This window comes from Manihot esculenta, chromosome 9, assembly GCF_001659605.2.
Source record: "Manihot esculenta cultivar AM560-2 chromosome 9, M.esculenta_v8, whole genome shotgun sequence".
In the NCBI taxonomy this organism is placed as follows: Eukaryota; Viridiplantae; Streptophyta; class Magnoliopsida; order Malpighiales; family Euphorbiaceae; genus Manihot; species Manihot esculenta.
Genome location: NC_035169.2, coordinates 36,031,844 through 36,051,777, shown reverse-complemented (window position 1 = coordinate 36,051,777; position 19,934 = coordinate 36,031,844). Strand labels below are relative to the sequence as shown.

Genomic DNA, 19,934 nt, shown 5'->3' with positions numbered 1-19,934 from the left:
ATTAAATACTAATTCATCTTTTCAAATTCAAATTCCTATTATATTAATAATATATATATATATATAAAAGCGAAAACCTGGTGACATTTAATGAAACTTGATTATGCAAAATATGACAATTAATCAATAAAATCGTTATCATTATAAAAATACATAATAATTATTAAAAAAAAAAAGTAAGTGATGAATAGGCATTGCATAAATGAAATAAAAATTAACGTTTTTAATTATTAATGATATCTATTTATAATAACATTCAGATTTGTTAGTGATATAAAGAATAATTATTTAAACTTATAATTTTAAAATAATAACTATTTTATTTTTATATCTTTAAAATAAACAACTATTTAATTGTAAACAATTCGATGTATTTTTAAAAATAGTAGAATTAAATAGTCATTTTTCCATATATTAATTTACAATTTAATTGATAAAATATCATTTTTGTTAACTTAAACCTATAGCAACAAGAAATAAATGCATTACAAATAATAATAGATAAAGAAAATATGAAAAACAATTTTTTTTTTTAATAACAAATAAAGTGGGACAGATTAATTTTCAAAAAGGGGCGGGAGAAGAAGCAATATACTACTTAAGTTATTTCAGATTATAATTAGCAATTTGATACCAGTAAAAGGGCATTAAAAGAAATATTTTTATTGAGCATGAGTAGCTACCCACATTGAACCCTAATCAAAATAACCAAGAAAACTGTTGAATCTAAAGAACCAACCATATTAGATCTCAGAAAGATGAGAACACAAGCGTACATTTCATACATGGAGGCCAACAGAGAATCCAATTCCGTTGGACTACCTTGCAGAAAATGACAAGCAGCTGCTAATTGAGAGGCACATTACCAATCTGGGCGGGACAGCTAGTTGCAGTCTGCGACTCCATAAAATTGCTGAATCTGATTGAGAATCTGCAGATTGGGGGATCACCATTTACCATTTTCTAACTTCCTGAGTTAATATCTGTGAATGACCATTTGATATGATAACTGGGAGCTGAAATGATAGTCATCTGCATAACCAGCAGATAAAAAAATCATCCATGGTTCAACTTTACCTTTCAATTACTCGTCTGCTGTTTCTAAACTCACCACCAAAATCCTTGTCCTTGTCCATCTTATAATCACTGGATTGACCTCGTTGCTGGTTTCGAAATCTTTCTTGTCTTGGCCCCTTGAAATTTTGAAAGTCGCGACCATTCATTCTACGTTCGGATCGACCATTATCTTGGAATCCTCTGTTTTCACCACGTGAACTGTGAGATGATCTATCAAAATCTTTATTCCACGAGTTCCTTCTGCCCCCAATCTTATCCTTTGGATCTCTTACAAAGTCATAATCACTACGACCTCTGAACTTGTCACGTCTTCCACCAGCTTCCATTTTGCTCTTCTGATAATTTTTTCTCTGGGAAAACATCTCATCATTATCAGAATGTCTCCGATAGTTCCTTCTGCCAAAATCCGGCTTATTTCCTTTCCTTTGTCTGGAGCTAAAATCTTCATCAAAATCATCTGCACCAGAATCAAGCTCAACTTCTTCATCTGACCCAAAACTTAATCCCCTGTATAGACCAGTTGCACTTCTACCTCTGTTTTTATGTTTAGCATCAAAGACATGACTAGATTTCCATTTGCGACTAACTGAAATTTCTTCATCTGAATCAATGTTCAATTCGTCATCCTCTGAGCCCAATAAAGCTGCCTTTTTATGCTTATGCTTAGATGGCTTATTGTAAGATTCAGGACTTTTCCTAGAATGAGTGTGCAACTCATCATCAGAACTTTCATCATCTTCCAATTCAGAGATGTCTTGTCGAGTAAACTTATTTTGAGTTTCCTTCAACGCAGGACTATTGTTTTCAGTATCTAGCTCATAACTGTCAACATCATCTTCATCGTCAAAATCATCAAACCCAATTGCATGTCTGTTAGGTCTGGGATCAGAATATTCTCTTTCACGAACCCTAGGAATTCTGCTTGTTATGTTAAGATCATCATCAAGCCCTCTAAAATTTCCTCCCTGAGCTGGAGTTCCCAAAGGAGATTCTTCCTTCATAGCTGCAGGATCTGCATACTCAAAAGCTGCAACATCAGCACCATCAGATTCATCGTCGTCAAAGTCAAAATTCCAGGCATTAGAAAATTCTGGGCGACTCTTCCCCGATCTTTTTTCATGAACATGTTGCATCTGTTCCATTTTATTTTCAATAAATTCATCAGGTGGACGCTTGCAATCACAATGGAAACATGCCATATTTCTCCTATAGTTTAAGAAGTTGCACCTGCCATAGAAAGAACCAATAAGAAGGAATGTTAACTTGACAAAATACAGTGCAGCATGCTTATTTTTTAGTAATTTGGATAGACACATCTGAAGTGGATTTTTTTGGGGTCCTTTTTGCATGAATTTAACAGAATTTGGATTTAGTAATGTGCAGGTTTTCTTTGATTGACTACATTCAAATATTGATCCTAGATCATGAATGTTTCTAAATAACTTGTTTAAGGATGGATTTAAAATATCCATGTGAAGATTTAATCTCGAATCCACCTGTTATGGATGTGTTTGTTGGGAAGGCTTATAGGGGGCGAATTGCAAATGTTGGCTAGGCCCAAGCCGTGTAGTAACTGATGATGAAGATTCCTCATTAGATAACAATTTAGCTACTTTTGATATTCCTAGTTAGGAAGATAATTGCTTGCACTTTTATTGCGATTAGAATTCTAATTGTACCTTCCTATTTAGAAAATTTTAACCCCTATTTAAAGGGACCATGGGAATGAAATCAAACAAGCAAAATTTTTTAGCTGTAAGAGGTTTAAGATTCTCACTAATAAGTCTAAGGTCTAGAGCTTCCTTTAACGAGTTTCCTAAGCGGTCAACATAGGTTCCTCACGTGGAAAGAACGTGAACAAGGGGAAAGCTTTGTTTGTAGAGGCAGATTTTTCTGTTCATCACCCAGTGATACGATCATTAATTTGTGGACTGAACACCACCTCAACTAAGCTCTCATCTACTTAAATGAATTCAATAAACCAAAGAGTATATTAAGCTTTATTCTATTAACTTATTCACAAATAAACACCTTTAGTTGAAATCCTTCCATCCAATTGCAACATTAATGAATTTCACAAAGTACAAAAATTTTCCTATTAAACATGACATACAATTAAAAAAAAAAAAATCTACAAGATCCAACAGAGGTGGCTAGGGAGGAAAATTCAGATTAGTTCATTGAAATTGAAAAACTTACTCTGGGCATTCCCACTCTCCTGGAAGCAACTGTCTCTTGGGCCGCTTCGCATCACATTGTAGGCACAATGTATTCTTGGCAAAATTCATGAATTCACACCTACATTTATACGACACATTGTTAGGAAATAAAAATGATATCTTTTTGGAGTAAAGATTGAAAACAAAATCAGCCAATGCAGATTTGAACGCATATTACGATCTCCCAGGAGAAGAACTTTTCTGCTTTGAGATATATTCCTTGGATGATTATGAGCATCTAGGTACAATTGCAGATAGATATGGTTATCTAAGGAATGAATGCAAGGGAGAGAATTCAGTGGGTAAAAAACTTGAAAAGAAAAAAAAAGTGGATAATAAGTTCCTAAATATTAATGTTCACTTTAAAACTATATGCAACCTTGGCAAACTTAGCATTGTTTGCATTAACAATAATAGAAAAATAAGCAGGCCAAAAAGTAAACTGTAGCATACTTGGGACAAAGCCAATCCCCCTTTTTCATCTCAACATCATCTCGTCCAACTCGTCTCTTTGGAGGAGGAGGAGGTTGCTTCACTTTTGGCGGGGGCTTTTTAATAACTGGAGGTGGGAGGTTAGGATCTATAGGAATTGCACTCAGCTTTACAACCTCATGAAGTAACTTACGAACTACAGTTTTGACAGACTTTTGTTTCAGAAGAGACTCATTGACTACTGATCCATTTATAGGATCAAAACCATATGTTAAAAGAACCCGCATAACATCAACGGTACATGCCTCATTTTCCTTATTGGTTAGCAGATATCCCCTTTCACAAGAGTTTCTCAAACTGCAGTTGCTACAAACCTGAAATATGGATAAACAGTCACCTTTAAAATTTTAACTGAAAATCAATTTTATACTATCCAAGATAATGCGTGAAAAAATGGTAAGAAAAATATATCCCTTTCTCATTTTAAGGCAATAAAGTACAGGAGAGTTTTTTTTTTCCTTTTTCTGTCGGTTGGTGTGGATGTTGGGGTGTCAACTACAACAAGGAAAGCGAATGCCCAATGCAGTCACTTACAATTAAATGCACTTGCATAAAAGGTTTGATAACCTCATCATAACAAGGAAGAGATGGCCATCACAAGTGATACAATAATTTTAGAGCGCGTTAAGTAAAACAACAAGAAAGTAACACTTACATCACCTTCATCAAGGTGCACATGCTTCCTCAAAAGTTTTGCAGAGAAAACAACCTTCTTGTCTGCACTTGGGCACCCATGGCCAACCAAAATTTGAATATCTTGTCTCGACAATGACCTGAGATCAAATTTCTATCTCATCACATGTCAAGCCAAGTGTAAAAGTTGGACCAACATTGCTAAAAACGCAAAATCAATAAACTTAGATAAATAGTCTCGTGCTTGAAAACATTTAGATCACTACAATATTATGCATATAAGATAAACTATGAAAACAAAAGTCTTTCTTTGCACCCATTAAAACCTTTGTATACATTTAATACTTCATTACTTTCAGAATGACAGAGAACTCAAAAGAAACTAGAGAAAAAGGTTGGTTTAGAAGAGATGATCCTGCACAATATCACTTACTTCAAAGGACGAAACTTTGAATATATAGCTTAATGAAGTAACTTCTTTTACCCAAATTCAAATGAAATCTAAGATACTTCAAGCGCCATAAACAAACTTCCATGGATCACAAAAAACAAACTACAGAACAATGCAATACTGTGTTGCAACAACATTAGAGGGAATTAGTCGGAAATAAAGCAACCACGTAGTAATTTAACTAATTTCCACTCATTTGTCTTATTCTATTGAATTGCACATAAATATGATCGTATGGTCTAGAACACTCGCAGTTAATCACAGGCATTCCATCATTGGAACACATCTCCCACCAGTACTCCAGCTCCACATCCACAACAAAATGCTGTGATGAAATCTGTTCATTACAGCAAGAAGGTCACCAAAAACAAGAGCAAGACCAAAAATATAAACTACGAACCTAAAGATATCAAACCGGTCTTTGCCAAAATTCACGCAAGCTGTTTGTACAGTCTTGAAATCCTTAAAGTCAATTCCAGTGTAATCATCATTGCCCGCATAATGAGGATCAAACCCCATATCTTGAACCATTTTATCCTCATCTCTCCTTCTATGATCAAAGTAATTCTGATGCACCAACCTTTCCATCAATTCTATCCATTCTGGCCACGGGTGAACCACCTCCATCTCAGTTTTCTTCATCAGCAGGACAGAGTTACTCTCATTCATATTCAAACTAGAATCATCATTATCTCTAAATCCAGACTCTAAGCCTTCATTACGCGAGCTCAATATTTCTGGATTGTGGGAGGTAATGGTTTCTGGGTTTTGTTGCTGCTGTTGAGCGGTATTTTTGGATTGGCGCCAAGCACGGATTCTCTGGAGGGTATCATCTTTTTGAAGACGTTCACGTTCGATGGCATCTATTTGATCAAAGACAAAGCTCATGCGGGCAGAGAGAGAAGAGGGTTTTGGTGGGTCTGGTAAGGAGGAGGTGGAGTAGGGTTTAAGGGAAAGGTTACGAAAGAGATGGGAGAAAGCGAGTTTAGGGTTTTGGGAGGCTTTGGTGATGCGTCTCATGAGGAGGATAGAGATTGAGGTTTGAGCCATTGTTGAGAGAGCGACAGTGGGGGGGCTAGAAGACGGTGCCCAAATCCTGCATTTGGAACGAATTCAAGAGAGAGAGACAGCGCGTCAGCGAACAGACCAAACCCTTACATGTTTGGAATAAGGGTTAAGGGAAATGAAAATATATAATATATTTCTTTAATTTTTTCATATTCAGATAAATGAAAAAAAAAAAATGTATTTTTTAGTTCTTTATATTTCTCTTAAAAATGAATAAATATAAATAAAATTAAAAAAAAAATTAAAAAATAAAACACTCAACTTCAAAGCCAAGACGTTGGATTTCCATCCAATTATATATTCTTGTTCATGCCAACCTAAATACTAAAAAAATATAAAATATATATTTTTAAAAAATAGTATATGTGAAACAAGTGGAACTTTGATTAGCACTTGTTAGGCTGAACTTAACAAACTCATCACTACCCTCATCGAGAAACAAATTTGTGAGTTCAAACCCATTCGTCCTCACTTTTATTTTCCCTCCTCTTCCAAACACAACCTTAGTTTCTTGTTAGAGTATCACTATGACAATGCAAAATACAGTGGAAAATTTTGGGAGGAGTTGATCTTATCATCCATGAAGAATTCCACTTGCTTTCTCAGCAAACTAGAAGGCCCTGAGAATTTTATGCAGGCGATGCTTTCCCAAATTGCAGCAGCAGTATATGATGACGGAGAAGATAGAATGTATGAGCCAAATGGACACTGAACTTAACATGCATAATTCATAAAACAGTTGCATTATCTATGTTGAGATATTTTCTGTAAATAGTGTAAATAGTCTAAATTTGTGGTGATCGTGTTTATAATTAGGAATATAATTATGTGATATGATTCGAATATTAATATTTGATTTATAAAATAAAAAATTAAAAATAATTTAAATAAAAGAATAATATAATAAAATATTTATTTAATATATATTCTTGTAAATAATATATATATCCCAGTTAACTTGAAGGAAATTATCAAGTATCTTTTTATTAAATTATCTGCTTCCCTCTCCTTTTTCATCTCAGTTTTATGGTATCAAAACCAAGAAATTTAGCCTAGTTATGAGTGACAAATCTGCTACCTTTGTTTAGAGACTTTCTAAAAATCAGTTAGTCTCACCACCTAACCCACCAGTCCGCCACCAAAATCAGCTCCACGTATCACCACCAAAATCGGATTCTGGTACATGTGTCGGTGCGTGAATAGTTCTCCAGCGACTTTTTTACGCTGGCGATCCTTCCTCTAGCATCGCCGGAAATCGACAACTCTAACTCACTCGGTCCGATCATCTGCCCAGCTCTTCTTCACACATCCCTTTTGAACAGTGGCTTCGGATCTACTGTTCACAATCACAGTTTCTCTTTTCTGCAGATTCAGCCCCATGACCCAATCAAATATTGCTCATTCTGGTAATTTTTTTATTTATCTAACCAAGTCTTTACCCATGGGTTCATGGATCCTCGACTTTGGTGCTTCTGATTATATCTCTGGTAATCCTAATCTTTTATCCGCTCTTGTTTCACCTTCTACACCATCTAAAGTTATATTAGCTAATGGTTTGTAACTCAAGTTAAAGAGATCGATAATGTATATATCCTTCCTTCTATTTCCTTTACTAATGTTTTATTTACCCCTAAATGTCCATACAATCTGTTAGCATGAGTATTGGAAAAATGATTGGGGCATGATATGAGTCATAAGGATTGTACTATTTTTCTACTTCTAACTCTCCAACTGCTTTTGTGTCTACCATTTCTGTTGAACTCATTCATAGTCGTTAGGGATATCCAAGTCTGAATAAGTTATAAAAACCGGTTCCTAGTCTCTCTTTCTTGCCTTTTTTAGAATGTAAGTTTTGTCAATTTGGGAAGCAAACTCGAGCTTCTTTTCCCAAGCGAGTTAATAATAGGGCCACTTCTATATTTGACATTGCTCATTTAAATATTTAGGGTCCAAGTCGGATTAGTACAACTCTGAGATTTCAATATTTTGTTACTTTTCTTGATGACTAATCTTGTTGTACTTGGCTTTTTTTTTATATAGAATCGTTATGAGTTATTCTCTATTTTTCAGAAGTTTTATGCTAAAATTCATAATCAATTTGATATTCGCATTAAGATATTGCAAAGTGACAATGCAAAAGAATATTTATTTTCTCATCCACTCATTTCTTATCTACTTAGGATATGACTCACCAAACTTCTTGTTCCCACACCCCACAATAAAATGGAGTTGTCGAGCGAAAAAATGACATTTTATTGAAACATCCCGCACCTTTCTCCTACATCACAACGTTCCATTGCATTTTTGGGAGAAAGTTGTCCTTATTGCTTGTTATTTGTTAACCAAATGTCTTCCTCTATTTTGCAGCATCAATGTAACGACCCGAAAATCGGACCGCTACCGGCGCTAGGATCCAAATCGACTTAAGGCCGCCGGGACCCGTAGCAAGCCTGACATGTAACCTGTAAACCTGTTTAATCCCATACATGATCAACAACATACGCAAAAATTAAAACTTTTCTTTCATACATTCTATCATACACCAAACTCAACCTGTGCATGCACTGAACATATACATAATCATAAACTTGACCCCTCAGTGGGATCTCATCAATGCCCCCAATGGGTGGCATAACATGTGTTGAGTTGGCTAAACATAGTCATCAATAAACATTAAGATCATGTATCAAAAAGGGATTACAATATACTATGGTCAAGCACACTTCTAACCTCAATATCGTTACATTACATATTTATACATCATTATACAATTTGTCATGTCCACATTCTAACTATTACATACATAAGACTTCATTACTCTTCTTGACTTCTCTGTCTAGCCCGTACCTGCAATCCTGGGGGATTAGGGAAAAGGGGTGAGCTACTAGAGCCCAGTGAGCAGAATAATAGAAAACAACATTTAAATCTCATGCCATCATGTAATGCAACACATAACAACAAATCACATCTCGGATGGTATTGTCACCAATAGTCCTCTACATTCCAAAGTGCCGGGACGTAGAATGGGTACAACCGGTCTTTCTCTTAACATAACATATCATACATACCAATGTGCCAGGGACGTAGAATGGGTACAACCTGGACTTCCATACCATATCATGTCGTAACATCATCATACCATATGAGGACTAAATGATCATTCCATAACCAATCCACATCAACATCATAAATGCAATGCAACATATTCGTGAATTCTAATGCAAACAACCTAATTCATCACATGGCATTCATGATGCATGAACATGCTCAACTGTATAATTCATTTGCTTTAAAAAAAACATAAAGGTTTATTCTACTCACCTCTTGGCTAGCTCTGACAAAGACTGATGCAGCTAACTCACTGCTGGGGTCCTCGGTTCCTCGGGTCCGAACCTACACAGGTGGACTCAAATGAGGGACTAAACAACTAGAACATAACTCTAAAAACATCCCCCAAAAACCCCCTAGAACACCTCAAAACCTCCATGCAAAACATGCAAAGGAAGGCTGGACAGGGCACTTTCGGCGGCAGGTTCGGCGGCCGAAAGTCCCTCCAGAGCCGAAAGTCAGGCAGGTTCGACGGCACCTTCGGCGGCCGAAACTCCCAGACAGAGGCGAAACTCATGCATGTCCGGCGGCACTTTCGGCGGCCGAAACTCCCAGACAGAGACGAAAGTCTCCTTTCGGGGGCAAGCTTCGGCAGTCGAAGGCTGCTTCCACAAGAGGGTTCGGCGGCCGAAAGTCCTTTCGGCTGCCGAACCTGGTTTCTCCCAAAGGGCAGAAACTTGGTTCAAACATGCACAAATGCCTCCATCTCATACCATCATGCATTTAGCTCAACCAAAACATGCATACAAGCTCCTAGGGGTCTCAAACTACCTTAAACCCCAACTACAACACATCAAACAATACAAATCCAACATACATTGTCCATAAACCAACATAAACCCAAAAACTCATAAAACCCTACACATGCATTTCTACTTCAAGAATCAACTTAAAACTTGTTAAAAACATGTAGTGAGCTCAAGATCGGCCCTTACCTCTTGGAGATCGAGAGGAAGATGACCCTAGCTCGGAGATGGGAGAGATTTGAGTTCTTGAACCTCAAAGCTCCAAAACTCGCTTTAAACTCAAAAATCTTCAAAATAAAGTGAAAACTAGTGAAAATGTTGAAAGATTTGAATGAAAGAACTCAAAGTTGGTGAGGAACTGCGGAAGGGCTTACCTTGGCCGAAAATGGGGAGAAAGCTCGCCCATTTCGGCGGCCGAACCTGGGCTTCCCTCACTTATGCCTTCGGGGGCCTAAGGCTCACCCGAAATGCATGCATGTTCGGCGGTCGAATTTTGAGTTTCGGCGGCCGAACCTGAGTTTTGCTCCAAGGGTGTTTTTATTCAAAAACTCATTTCCTCTTTACTTAAAATCATCAAAACATTAAAACATTTCATGAAAACATGGTTTTACCCTTCTAGAGGTCTCCAACATCCGAGATTCCACCGGACGGTAGGAATTCCGATACCGGAGTCTAGCCGGGTATTACATTCTCCCCCCCTTAAGAACATTCGTCCCCGAATGTTCCTCAACTAGCACATGCAAGGTACACAACATAACATACACATAAAACACATGAAACATATAAGAAACTAACCTTAGAAAAGATAAGGGTATTGCTGGAGCATGGACTCCCGTGTCTCCCAAGTGCACTCTTCCATATTGTGGTGGTTCCAAAGGACTTTCACCATCGGGATTTCCTTGTTTCTCAGCTTTCTGATCTGGGTGTCTAGGATCCGTACTGGCTGCTCAACATAGGTGAGATCTTCTTGGATCTCCACATCAGGCTCACTAAGAACCTTGCCCGGATCTGACACGAACTTTCTCAACATGGAAACATGGAAAACCGGATGGATTCTTTCCATTGAAGCAGGTAAATCTAGCTTGTACGACACATTCCCAATCTTTTTCAAGACTTCAAAGGGTTCGATGTATCGTGGGGCTAGTTTACCTTTCCTTCCGAACCGAACCACCCCTTTCATTGGAGACACCTTGAGCAATACCAGATCCCCCTCCTGAAACTCTACTTGCCGTCTGCGGATGTCTGCATAACTCTTCTGTCTGCTTGCAGCAGTCTTGATCCTTTCTCTGATTATGGGTACCACCCTGCTGGTAATCTCTACTAGCTCAGGCCCTGCCAAGGCCTTCCCTCCAACTTCCTCCCAGCAAACAGGTGATCTGCACTTCCTTCCATATAAAGCTTCATATGGAGCCATCCCGATGCTAGCATGATGGCTGTTATAGTAGGCAAACTCCACCAAAGGTAGATGTTGCCTCCAAGAACCGCCAAAGTCCAGCACACACATTCTGAGCATATCCTCGATAGTCTGGATGGTCCTTTCTGACTGTCCATCAGTCTGGGGGTGGAAGGCAGTACTGAAATCCAACCTAGTACCCATGGCATTCTGCAGACTCCGCCAAAACCTGGAGGTGAATTGGGGCCCTCTATTAGACACTATTAAAACAGGAACCCCATGCAGCCTGACAATCTCATCAACATACACCTGCGCCAACTTGTCCACAGAATAGCCACTCCTGACAGGGATGAAGTGAGCAAATTTGGTAAGTCTGTCCACAATCACCCATATGGAGTCCAATCTGTTGGACGTCGCCGGTAACCCCACTACGAAGTCCATAGCTATATTCTCCCATTTCCACTCTGGAATAGGTAGCAGGTTAAGCATTCCAGCCGGCTTCTGGTGTTCCAACTTCACCCTCTGACACACTTCGCAGGCTGACACAAACTGTGCCACTTCTTTCTTCATCACTGGCCACCAATAAACTTTCTTCAGATCTTGATGCATCTTGGTGGCTCCGGGGTGAACGCTGTATTTTGCATTATGAGCCTCTCTCATAATGTCTCCTTTTAGCCCTATGTCATCTGGTACACATAGTCAACTCCCATAGCGGAGGATCCCCTTGTTGTCAAATCTGAACTCACTATCTTTGCCTGACTGAACAGTCCTGGCAATTTTCACTAACTCTGGGTCCTCATGCTGTTTATGAGCCACTTGCTCCAGAAACACAGGTGTCACTCTCATCTGGGCCACTAAAGCACCTGTACCAGACAACTCCAATTGTAGACCTTCATCAATGAGCTTGTAAAACTCCTTCACCACTGGTCTCCTCTCTGCCGTGATGTGGGATAGACTGCCTAGTGACTTCCGGCTTAGGGCGTCTGCCACAACATTCGCCTTACCCGGATGATACTGAATTTTGCAATCGTAGTCACTCAGCAGTTCCACCCATCTCCTCTGTCTCAAATTCAAATCTCTTTGACTCAGGATGTACTGCAGGCTCTTATGATCTATAAAGATCTCACATTTTACCCCATAGAGGTAGTGCCTCCACATCTTGAGTGCAAAGATTACTGCTGCCATCTCAAGGTCATGTGTGGGGTAATTCAACTCATGCTTATTTAGCTGCCTAGAAGCATAAGCGATCACCCTCTCATTCTGCATTAGTACACAACCCAGTCCCACACGGGACGCATCACAAAAGACTGTAAAGTCTTCATCACTAGATGGCAGAGCTAACACTGGTGCTGAAGTCAACCTCTTCTTAAGCTCTTCAAAACTCTCTTCGCACTGGTCGGTCCACACAAACTTTTGATTCTTCCTGGTTAACCTGGTCAGAGGAGCTGCTATTTTCGAGAAGTCCTGAACGAACCTCCTGTAGTAACCTGCTAAACCCAAGAAACTCCTGATTTCTGTCACTGAAGTGGGTCTAGGCCAGTTAGCTACAGCTTCCACTTTCTTGGGGTCCACCTCTATCCCATTCTCTGACACTACATGCCCCAAGAACGAAATGCTCCTCAACCAGAACTCACACTTAGAGAACTTGGCATACAAGCCATGTTCCCTCAAAGTCTGCAGAACCAACCTCAGATGATGGGCATGCTCCTCTGCACTCCTGGAATACACCAAGATATCATCTATGAAGACAATAACAAAGTGATCCAGGTATTGACTAAACACTCTGTTCATGAGATCCATGAATGCTGCAGGGGCGTTGATTAACCCGAACGGCATTACAAGGAACTCAAAATGCCCATATCTAGTCCTGAAGGCTGTCTTCGGCACATCTTCTTCTCTGATCCTCAGCTGATGGTACCCCGATCTCAGATCTATTTTGGAGAAACAACCTGCTCCGGCTAGCTGGTCAAATAGATCGTCGATCCTAGGCAACGGGTACTTATTCTTGGTAGTGACTTCGTTCAACTGCCTGTAGTCGATACAAAGCCTAAGGGATCCATCCTTCTTTCTGACAAACAAGACTGGTGCACCCCAAGGTGAGGTGCTCGGTCGGATGAAGCCCGGATGAAGCCCTTTTCTACTAGCTCTTGCAACTGTTCTTTCAATTCCTTCAACTCAGCTGGAGCCATCCTGTAGGGAGGGATAGAAATCGGTCGGGTTCCAGGCATCAATTCTATCTCGAACTCTATCTCCCTAGCAGGTGGTAAACCTGGTAGCTCGTCTGGGAAGACGTCTGGAAACTCTTTAACCACTGGCACCGAGGCGGGCTCTCTAACCTGACTGCTAAGCTCTCTCACATGAGCCAAATACCCCTGACATCCCTTCCTAAGCAACCTACGAGCCTGAAGAGCTGATATCAGACCTCTAGGTGTACCCCTCCTGTCTCCCCTGAAGACAACCTCTGACCCATCCTGACCTCTGAATCTGACTACCTTGTCCCTGCAGTCCAAGGTAGCACCATGGGTAGATAACCAGTCCATCCCTAGAATGACGTCAAAATCTGTCAAGTCTAGAACCACAAGGTCGGCGGAAAGGCATCTTCCCTCAACAAACACAGGACTACACTGGCAGACTGACTCTACCACCGATGGATCACACTTGGGTCCACTGACCCAGAGAGGACACTCTAACTCAGAGATCATCAACCCCAACCTCTGGACGGCTCTCGGAGCAATAAAAGAATGAGATGCACCAGGGTCCATCAAGGCATACACATCTGAACAACCAATGACTAAGTTACCTGCCACCACGGTGTTAGATGCATCTGCCTCCTGTTGAGTCATTGTGAAGATCCGTGCTGGAGCTGATGGACCTTCACCTCTGAAACCCGCTGAAGAAGAGGCTGCCCCTCTCCCTCTACCTCTGCCACTGGCCTGAGTCACGGCTGGAGCTACTGGCTGAGCCACACTACCAGAATCTGTCTGCTGAGACTGTGCTCCAAAAGCTGCCCTAGGACACTCCCGAGCCATGTGTCCCTCTTGCCCGCATCTGAAGCAGGCTGCTGTCCCAGCCCGGCAAACTCCCCTGTGTGGCCTACCACACTTTGCACAAACTGCGTTATCCGCACTAGAGCTCGAGCCACTCCCTAGTCCCAGACTGGACTTGACCTTGTTCCAAAACTTGTTCTTATTGGGCTTCCTAGTGGTGTTACTCCACTTTTTGCTACCTGAAGCTGCTGCACTCAGAGAAGAAGAGCCTGGGGTCTTGGAACCAGAAGACTGTGTCACTGACTGTCTGACTGTTCCCTGAACGATGGCACTGGCCTCCATTTTCCGGGCCATATCCACTATGGCATGGAAGCTCTCCCTATCTGCTGACTGGATCAAGGAGGAATATCTGGAGTGGAGTTTCATGATATACCTCCTTGACCTTTTCTGATCCGAGTCGAGATTTTGCCCTGCAAATGGCAACAGCTCCAAGAATCTGTCTGTGAACTCCTCTATACTCATATTGTCGGTCTGCCTCAACTGCTCAAACTCTATCATCTTCAGCTCCCTTGAACTATCGGGAAAAGCCCATCCTGCAAACTCGTTTGCAAACTCTTCCCAAGACATGCTGTCTACCCTCGGGTTCACATAGTTCTTGAACCACTCTCGTGCCTTCTTGCACTTAAGCGTGAACCCAGCCATCTGAATGGCTCTACTGTCATCAGCCCCAATCTCATCTGTGATCACCTTAACCCTTTCAAGATACACAAATGGGTCATCCCCTTTTTCATACTGAGGAGCACCCAGTTTCATGTAGTCGGTCATCTTGACCTTGCTCCCACTGGTTGAGCTAGGTCTAGGAGGTTGAGTAACTGGGGCTGCTGGTTCTGTAGGTGGTGGAGGTGGTGCAACATTTTCTGAGGTAGGGTTTGCTGGATTTGGATAGTAAGGTGGGGGTGGATACATTGGGTATTGTGAATATGGTGGGTAGTAGGGTGGGTATGGCATCTGTGTGGGATAAGGGGTGAAGCTAGGGTAATCCGATGTACCTCCCATCGAATACCCGGGATTTTGTGAGAAGTGTGGGTAGTGGGGTGGCTGAACAAATCCCGAGGCCTGAGTGCCTCCTTGGGACTCTCCCATTCCTTCTTCTGACATACTAACTCCCAAACTGCCATCCCTCCTCTGTTCTACATCCATATCATCCCCCATGTCTTCTGACATTCCTCCCTGAACTGTTCCCCTCACTGATCTGCTCCTACCCAGATCCAGAGACCTTCTAGGGTCTCTTACTGCTCTTTCTCTGTTAGACCTACTAGACATTGCCCTAGGCAATGTAGGAGGACGGGCGCTCATGCCCTCATCCTCAGGTGGCACTCCAGTCAATCGTGCAGATCGACGAGTTCCTCTCATCCTGTTTTCTGAAAAGCAGCATATAACAAGCAAACATCAGCATCATATGGTTCATGTGGGCACACATGAACCCTCATCACATATCATTAATGCACATGCATATAATCATGGCATTTCACATCATCATGCAAGACAGGACTCCACATCCTATCCTAGTGGACAGGATCTTCTTATTGTGCTTGACCTTCTATAACATCTATGAGCCCGACACTCTAGGTCCGACCATATGAACCTAGGGCTCTGATACCATTTTGTAACGACCCGAAAATCGGACCGCTACCGGCGCTAGGATCCAGATCGGCTTAAGGTTGCCGGGACCCGTAGCAAGCCTGACATGTAACCTGTAAACCTGTTTAATCCCATACATGATCAACAACATACGCAAAAATTAAAACTTTTCTTTCATACATTCTATCATACACCAAACTCAACCTGTGCATGCACTGAACATATACATAATCATAAACTTGACCCCTCAGTGGGATCTCATCAATGCCCCCAATGGGTGGCATAACATGTGTTGAGTTGGCTAAACATAGTCATCAATAAACATTAAGATCATGTATCAAAAAGGGATTACAATATACTATGGTCAAGCACACTTCTAACCTCAATATCGTTACATTACATATCTATACATCATTATACAATTTGTCATGTCCACATTCTAACTATTACATACATAAGACTTCATTACTCTTCTTGACTTCTCTGTCTAGCCCGTACCTGCAATCCTGGGGGATAAGGGAAAAGGGGTGAGCTACTATAGCCCAGTGAGCAGAATAATAGAAAACAACATTTAAATCTCATGCCATCATGTAATGCAACACATAACAACAAATCACATCTCGGATGGTATTGTCACCAATAGTCCTCTGCATTCCAAAGTGCCGGGACGTAGAATGGGTACAACCGGTCTTTCTCTTAACATAACATATCATACATACCAATGTGCCAGGGACGTAGAATGGGTACAATCTGGACTTCCATACCATATCATGTCGTAACATCATCATACCATATGAGGACTAAAGGATCATTCAATAACCAATCCACATCAACATCATAAATGCAATGCAACATATTCGTGAATTCTAATGCAAACAACCTAATTCATCACATGGCATTCATGATGCATGAACATGCTCAACTGTATAATTCATTTGCTTTAAAAAAAAACATAAAGGTTTATTCTACTCACCTCTTGGCTAGCTCTGACAAAGACTGATGCAGCTAACTCACTGCTGGGGTCCTCGGTTCCTCGGGTCCGAACCTACACAGGTGGACTCAAATGAGGGATCAAACAACTAGAACATAACTCTAAAAACATCCCCCAAAAACCCCCTAGAACACCTCAAAACCTCCATGCAAAACATGCAAAGGAAGGCTGGACAGGGCACTTTCGGCGGCAGGTTCGGCGGCCGAAAGTCCCTCCAGAGCCGAAAATCAGGCAGGTTCGACGGCACCTTCGGCGGCCGAAACTCCCAGACAGAGGCGAAACTCATGCATGTTCGGTGGCACTTTCGGCGGCCGAAACTCCCAGACAGAGACGAAAGTCTCCTTTCGGGGGCAAGCTTCGGCAGCCGAAGGCTGCTTCCACAAGAGGGTTCGGCGGCCGAAAGTCCTTTCGACTGCCGAACTTGGTTTCTCCCAAAGGGCAGAAACTTGGTTCAAACATGCATAAATGCCTCCATCTCATACCATCATGCATTTAGCTCAACCAAAACATGCATACAAGCTCCTAGGGGTCTCAAACTACCTTAAACCCCAACTACAACACATCAAACAACACAAATCCAACATACATTGTCCATAAACCAACATAAACCCAAAAACTCATAAAACCCTACACATGCATTTCTACTTCAAGAATCAACTTAAAACTTGTTAAAAACATGTAGTGAGCTCAAGATCGGCCCTTACCTCTTGTAGATCGAGAGGAAGACGACCCTAGCTCGGAGATGGGAGAGATTTGAGTTCTTGAACCTCAAAGCTCCAAAACTCGCTTTAAACTCGAAAATCTTCAAAATAAAGTGAAAACTAGTGAAAATGTTGAAAGATTTGAAGGAAAGAACTCAAAATTGGTGAGGAACGGCAGAAGGGCTCGCCTTGGCCGAAAATGGGGAGAAAGCTCGCCCATTTCGGCTAAGGGGCTCTTTTATAGTGGCTGGCCAAGCCACATTCGGGAGCCGAACGTGCCTCCGCATGCATGCCATGTTCGGCGGCCGAACTTGAGGTTCGGCGACCGAACCTGGGCTTCCCTCACTTATGCCTTCGGGGGCCTAAGGCTCACCCGAAATGCATGCATGTTCGGCGGCCAAATTTTGAGTTTCGGCGGCCGAACCTGAGTTTCCTCTAAGGGTGTTTTTATTCAAAAACTCATTTCCTCTTTACTTAAAATCATCAAAACATTAAAACATTTCATGAAAACATGGTTTTACCCTTCTAAAGGTCTCCGACATCCGAGATTCCACCGGACGGTAGGAATTCCGATACCGGAGTCTAACCGGGTATTACAATCAAAGTCTTCATTCTATTCTATTTCATAACCAGAATTCCACCCAGTTGTCTCTACGTATTTTTGAATGTATATGCTTTGTTCATGATCATACTTCTGACAAAGACAAATTCCAGCCCAAATCAGTTAAATGCGTCTTTCTCAGCCATTCACGGTTTCAAAAAAGTTACAAATACTATGATCCTACTAATAACAGATATTTTGTATTTGCAGATGTCACCTTTTTTGAAACCTCTCCTTACTTTTCTTTTAGTCCAGCATACAAAATCTTTGTTCCTATAGCTTTGCCTATAGTTCCGACTCTTATTTCTCCTTTCCCTCCAGTGTGTTCATCTCCCACTTCCATGCCATCTCTTCAGGTCTACACACGTTGGTCTCACCTATCTGCTAATAACAATGATATTTTTCTTCCTGATGTAGGTACTTTTAATGACTCACCTCGCATTCCATCATCACCTATTTCGGTCATGCCTTCAGCAGCAACAACTACTCCTTTTGCTCTTTGAAAAGATATTCGCTCTTTTCAAAATTCTCATCCCATTTATAATTTCGTAAGTTACTATTGTTTGTCTTCTTCCTATTATACTTTTGTTTTTGTTGTGTATGTTGTCTTTATATCTAAGACAATTAGAAAAGTATTGGATCATCTTGGTTAGTTTAATGTCATAGTTGCGGAAATAATTGCTCTTCATAACAATGGAACTTGGAAATTGGTATCCTTACCACCTGACAAGTCTACTATTGGTTGTTGATGGGTTCACACAATTAAGGTGGGACCTGATAGCAAAATTGATCGCCTTAAAACTCGCCTTGTAGCTAAAAGTTACACACGGATTTTTGGGCTTAATTACAATGATACTCTCTCTCCAGCAGCCAAAATAATTTCTGTTTGTCTCCTTATCTCATTGGCTACAATTAATCACTAGAACCTTCATCAACTAAACATTAAAAATGCCTTTTTTTATGGAGAGTTTGCTAAAGAAGTTTATATGGAGCAACTTTCAGGATTTGTTGCTAAGGAGGAGTCAGGCTATGTTATCTTTGGTACTCTTTCTATGGACTAAAACAGTCTCCAAGAGTATAGTTTGGACGATTCAGCACTGTAGTTTAACAATTTGAAAGGTCTCGAATTAATTCTAATCATTCCATATTTTTTCATTATAATGGTGATAGATGCATTGGTCTATATTGATGGTATTGTCATTATAAGAAATGATCATGATGAAATCTCTTAGTTTAAACAATATTTGTTCAGTCATTTCCAAATTGAAGTATTTTTTAGGGATTGAAGTGGCACAGTCTAAAAAAGATATTGTAATATTTTAATGAAAATATGCTTTGAATATATTAGAAAAAACATGCTTGTTAAACTGTAGATACGTGAACACTCCAATGGATCCAAATATCAAACTTGTTTCTAAACAGAGAGAGCCACTTAAAGATCCTATTAGATATAGAAGATTAGTTGACAAACTCAATTATCTCACTATCACGCAACCAGATATTTCCTTTGCCGTAAGTGTGGTTAGTCAATTTTTTCAAATTTCATACAATAGTCACTGGGATACAGTCATTCGCATTTTTAGGTATTTCAAAAGAGCTATAGAAAATGGTATACTCTACGAGAACAAGAATCACTCCCAAATTATCAGCTATTATGATGCAGATTGGATAACTTTTCCTTCAGATAGACGATTTATTTCAGAATATTGTATTATAATTAGAAGAAATCTTATATCCTGAAAAAGTAAAAAACAAGGTGTGATTGTAAGATCAAATATAGAAACAAAATATTGAGTCAAAACTTTGACAACATGCAAACTCTTGAA

At 40.4% G+C, this 19,934-nt stretch overlaps 1 protein-coding gene across 1 annotated transcript; it reads right to left on the bottom strand.

The window, feature by feature from the left end:
* Window positions 1-643: 643 nt before the first annotated feature.
* Window positions 644-6,050, bottom strand: LOC110622920. Its single transcript, XM_021767657.2, has 5 exons — window positions 5,273-6,050; window positions 4,444-4,561; window positions 3,750-4,102; window positions 3,277-3,375; window positions 644-2,304 (listed from the first exon to the last, which is right to left on the bottom strand). The coding sequence occupies exons 1-5, from the start codon at window positions 5,920-5,922 to the stop codon at window positions 1,074-1,076; spliced, it is 2,451 nt and encodes an 816-aa protein (XP_021623349.1). The 5' UTR covers window positions 5,923-6,050; the 3' UTR covers window positions 644-1,073.
* Window positions 6,051-19,934: the final 13,884 nt, after the last annotated feature.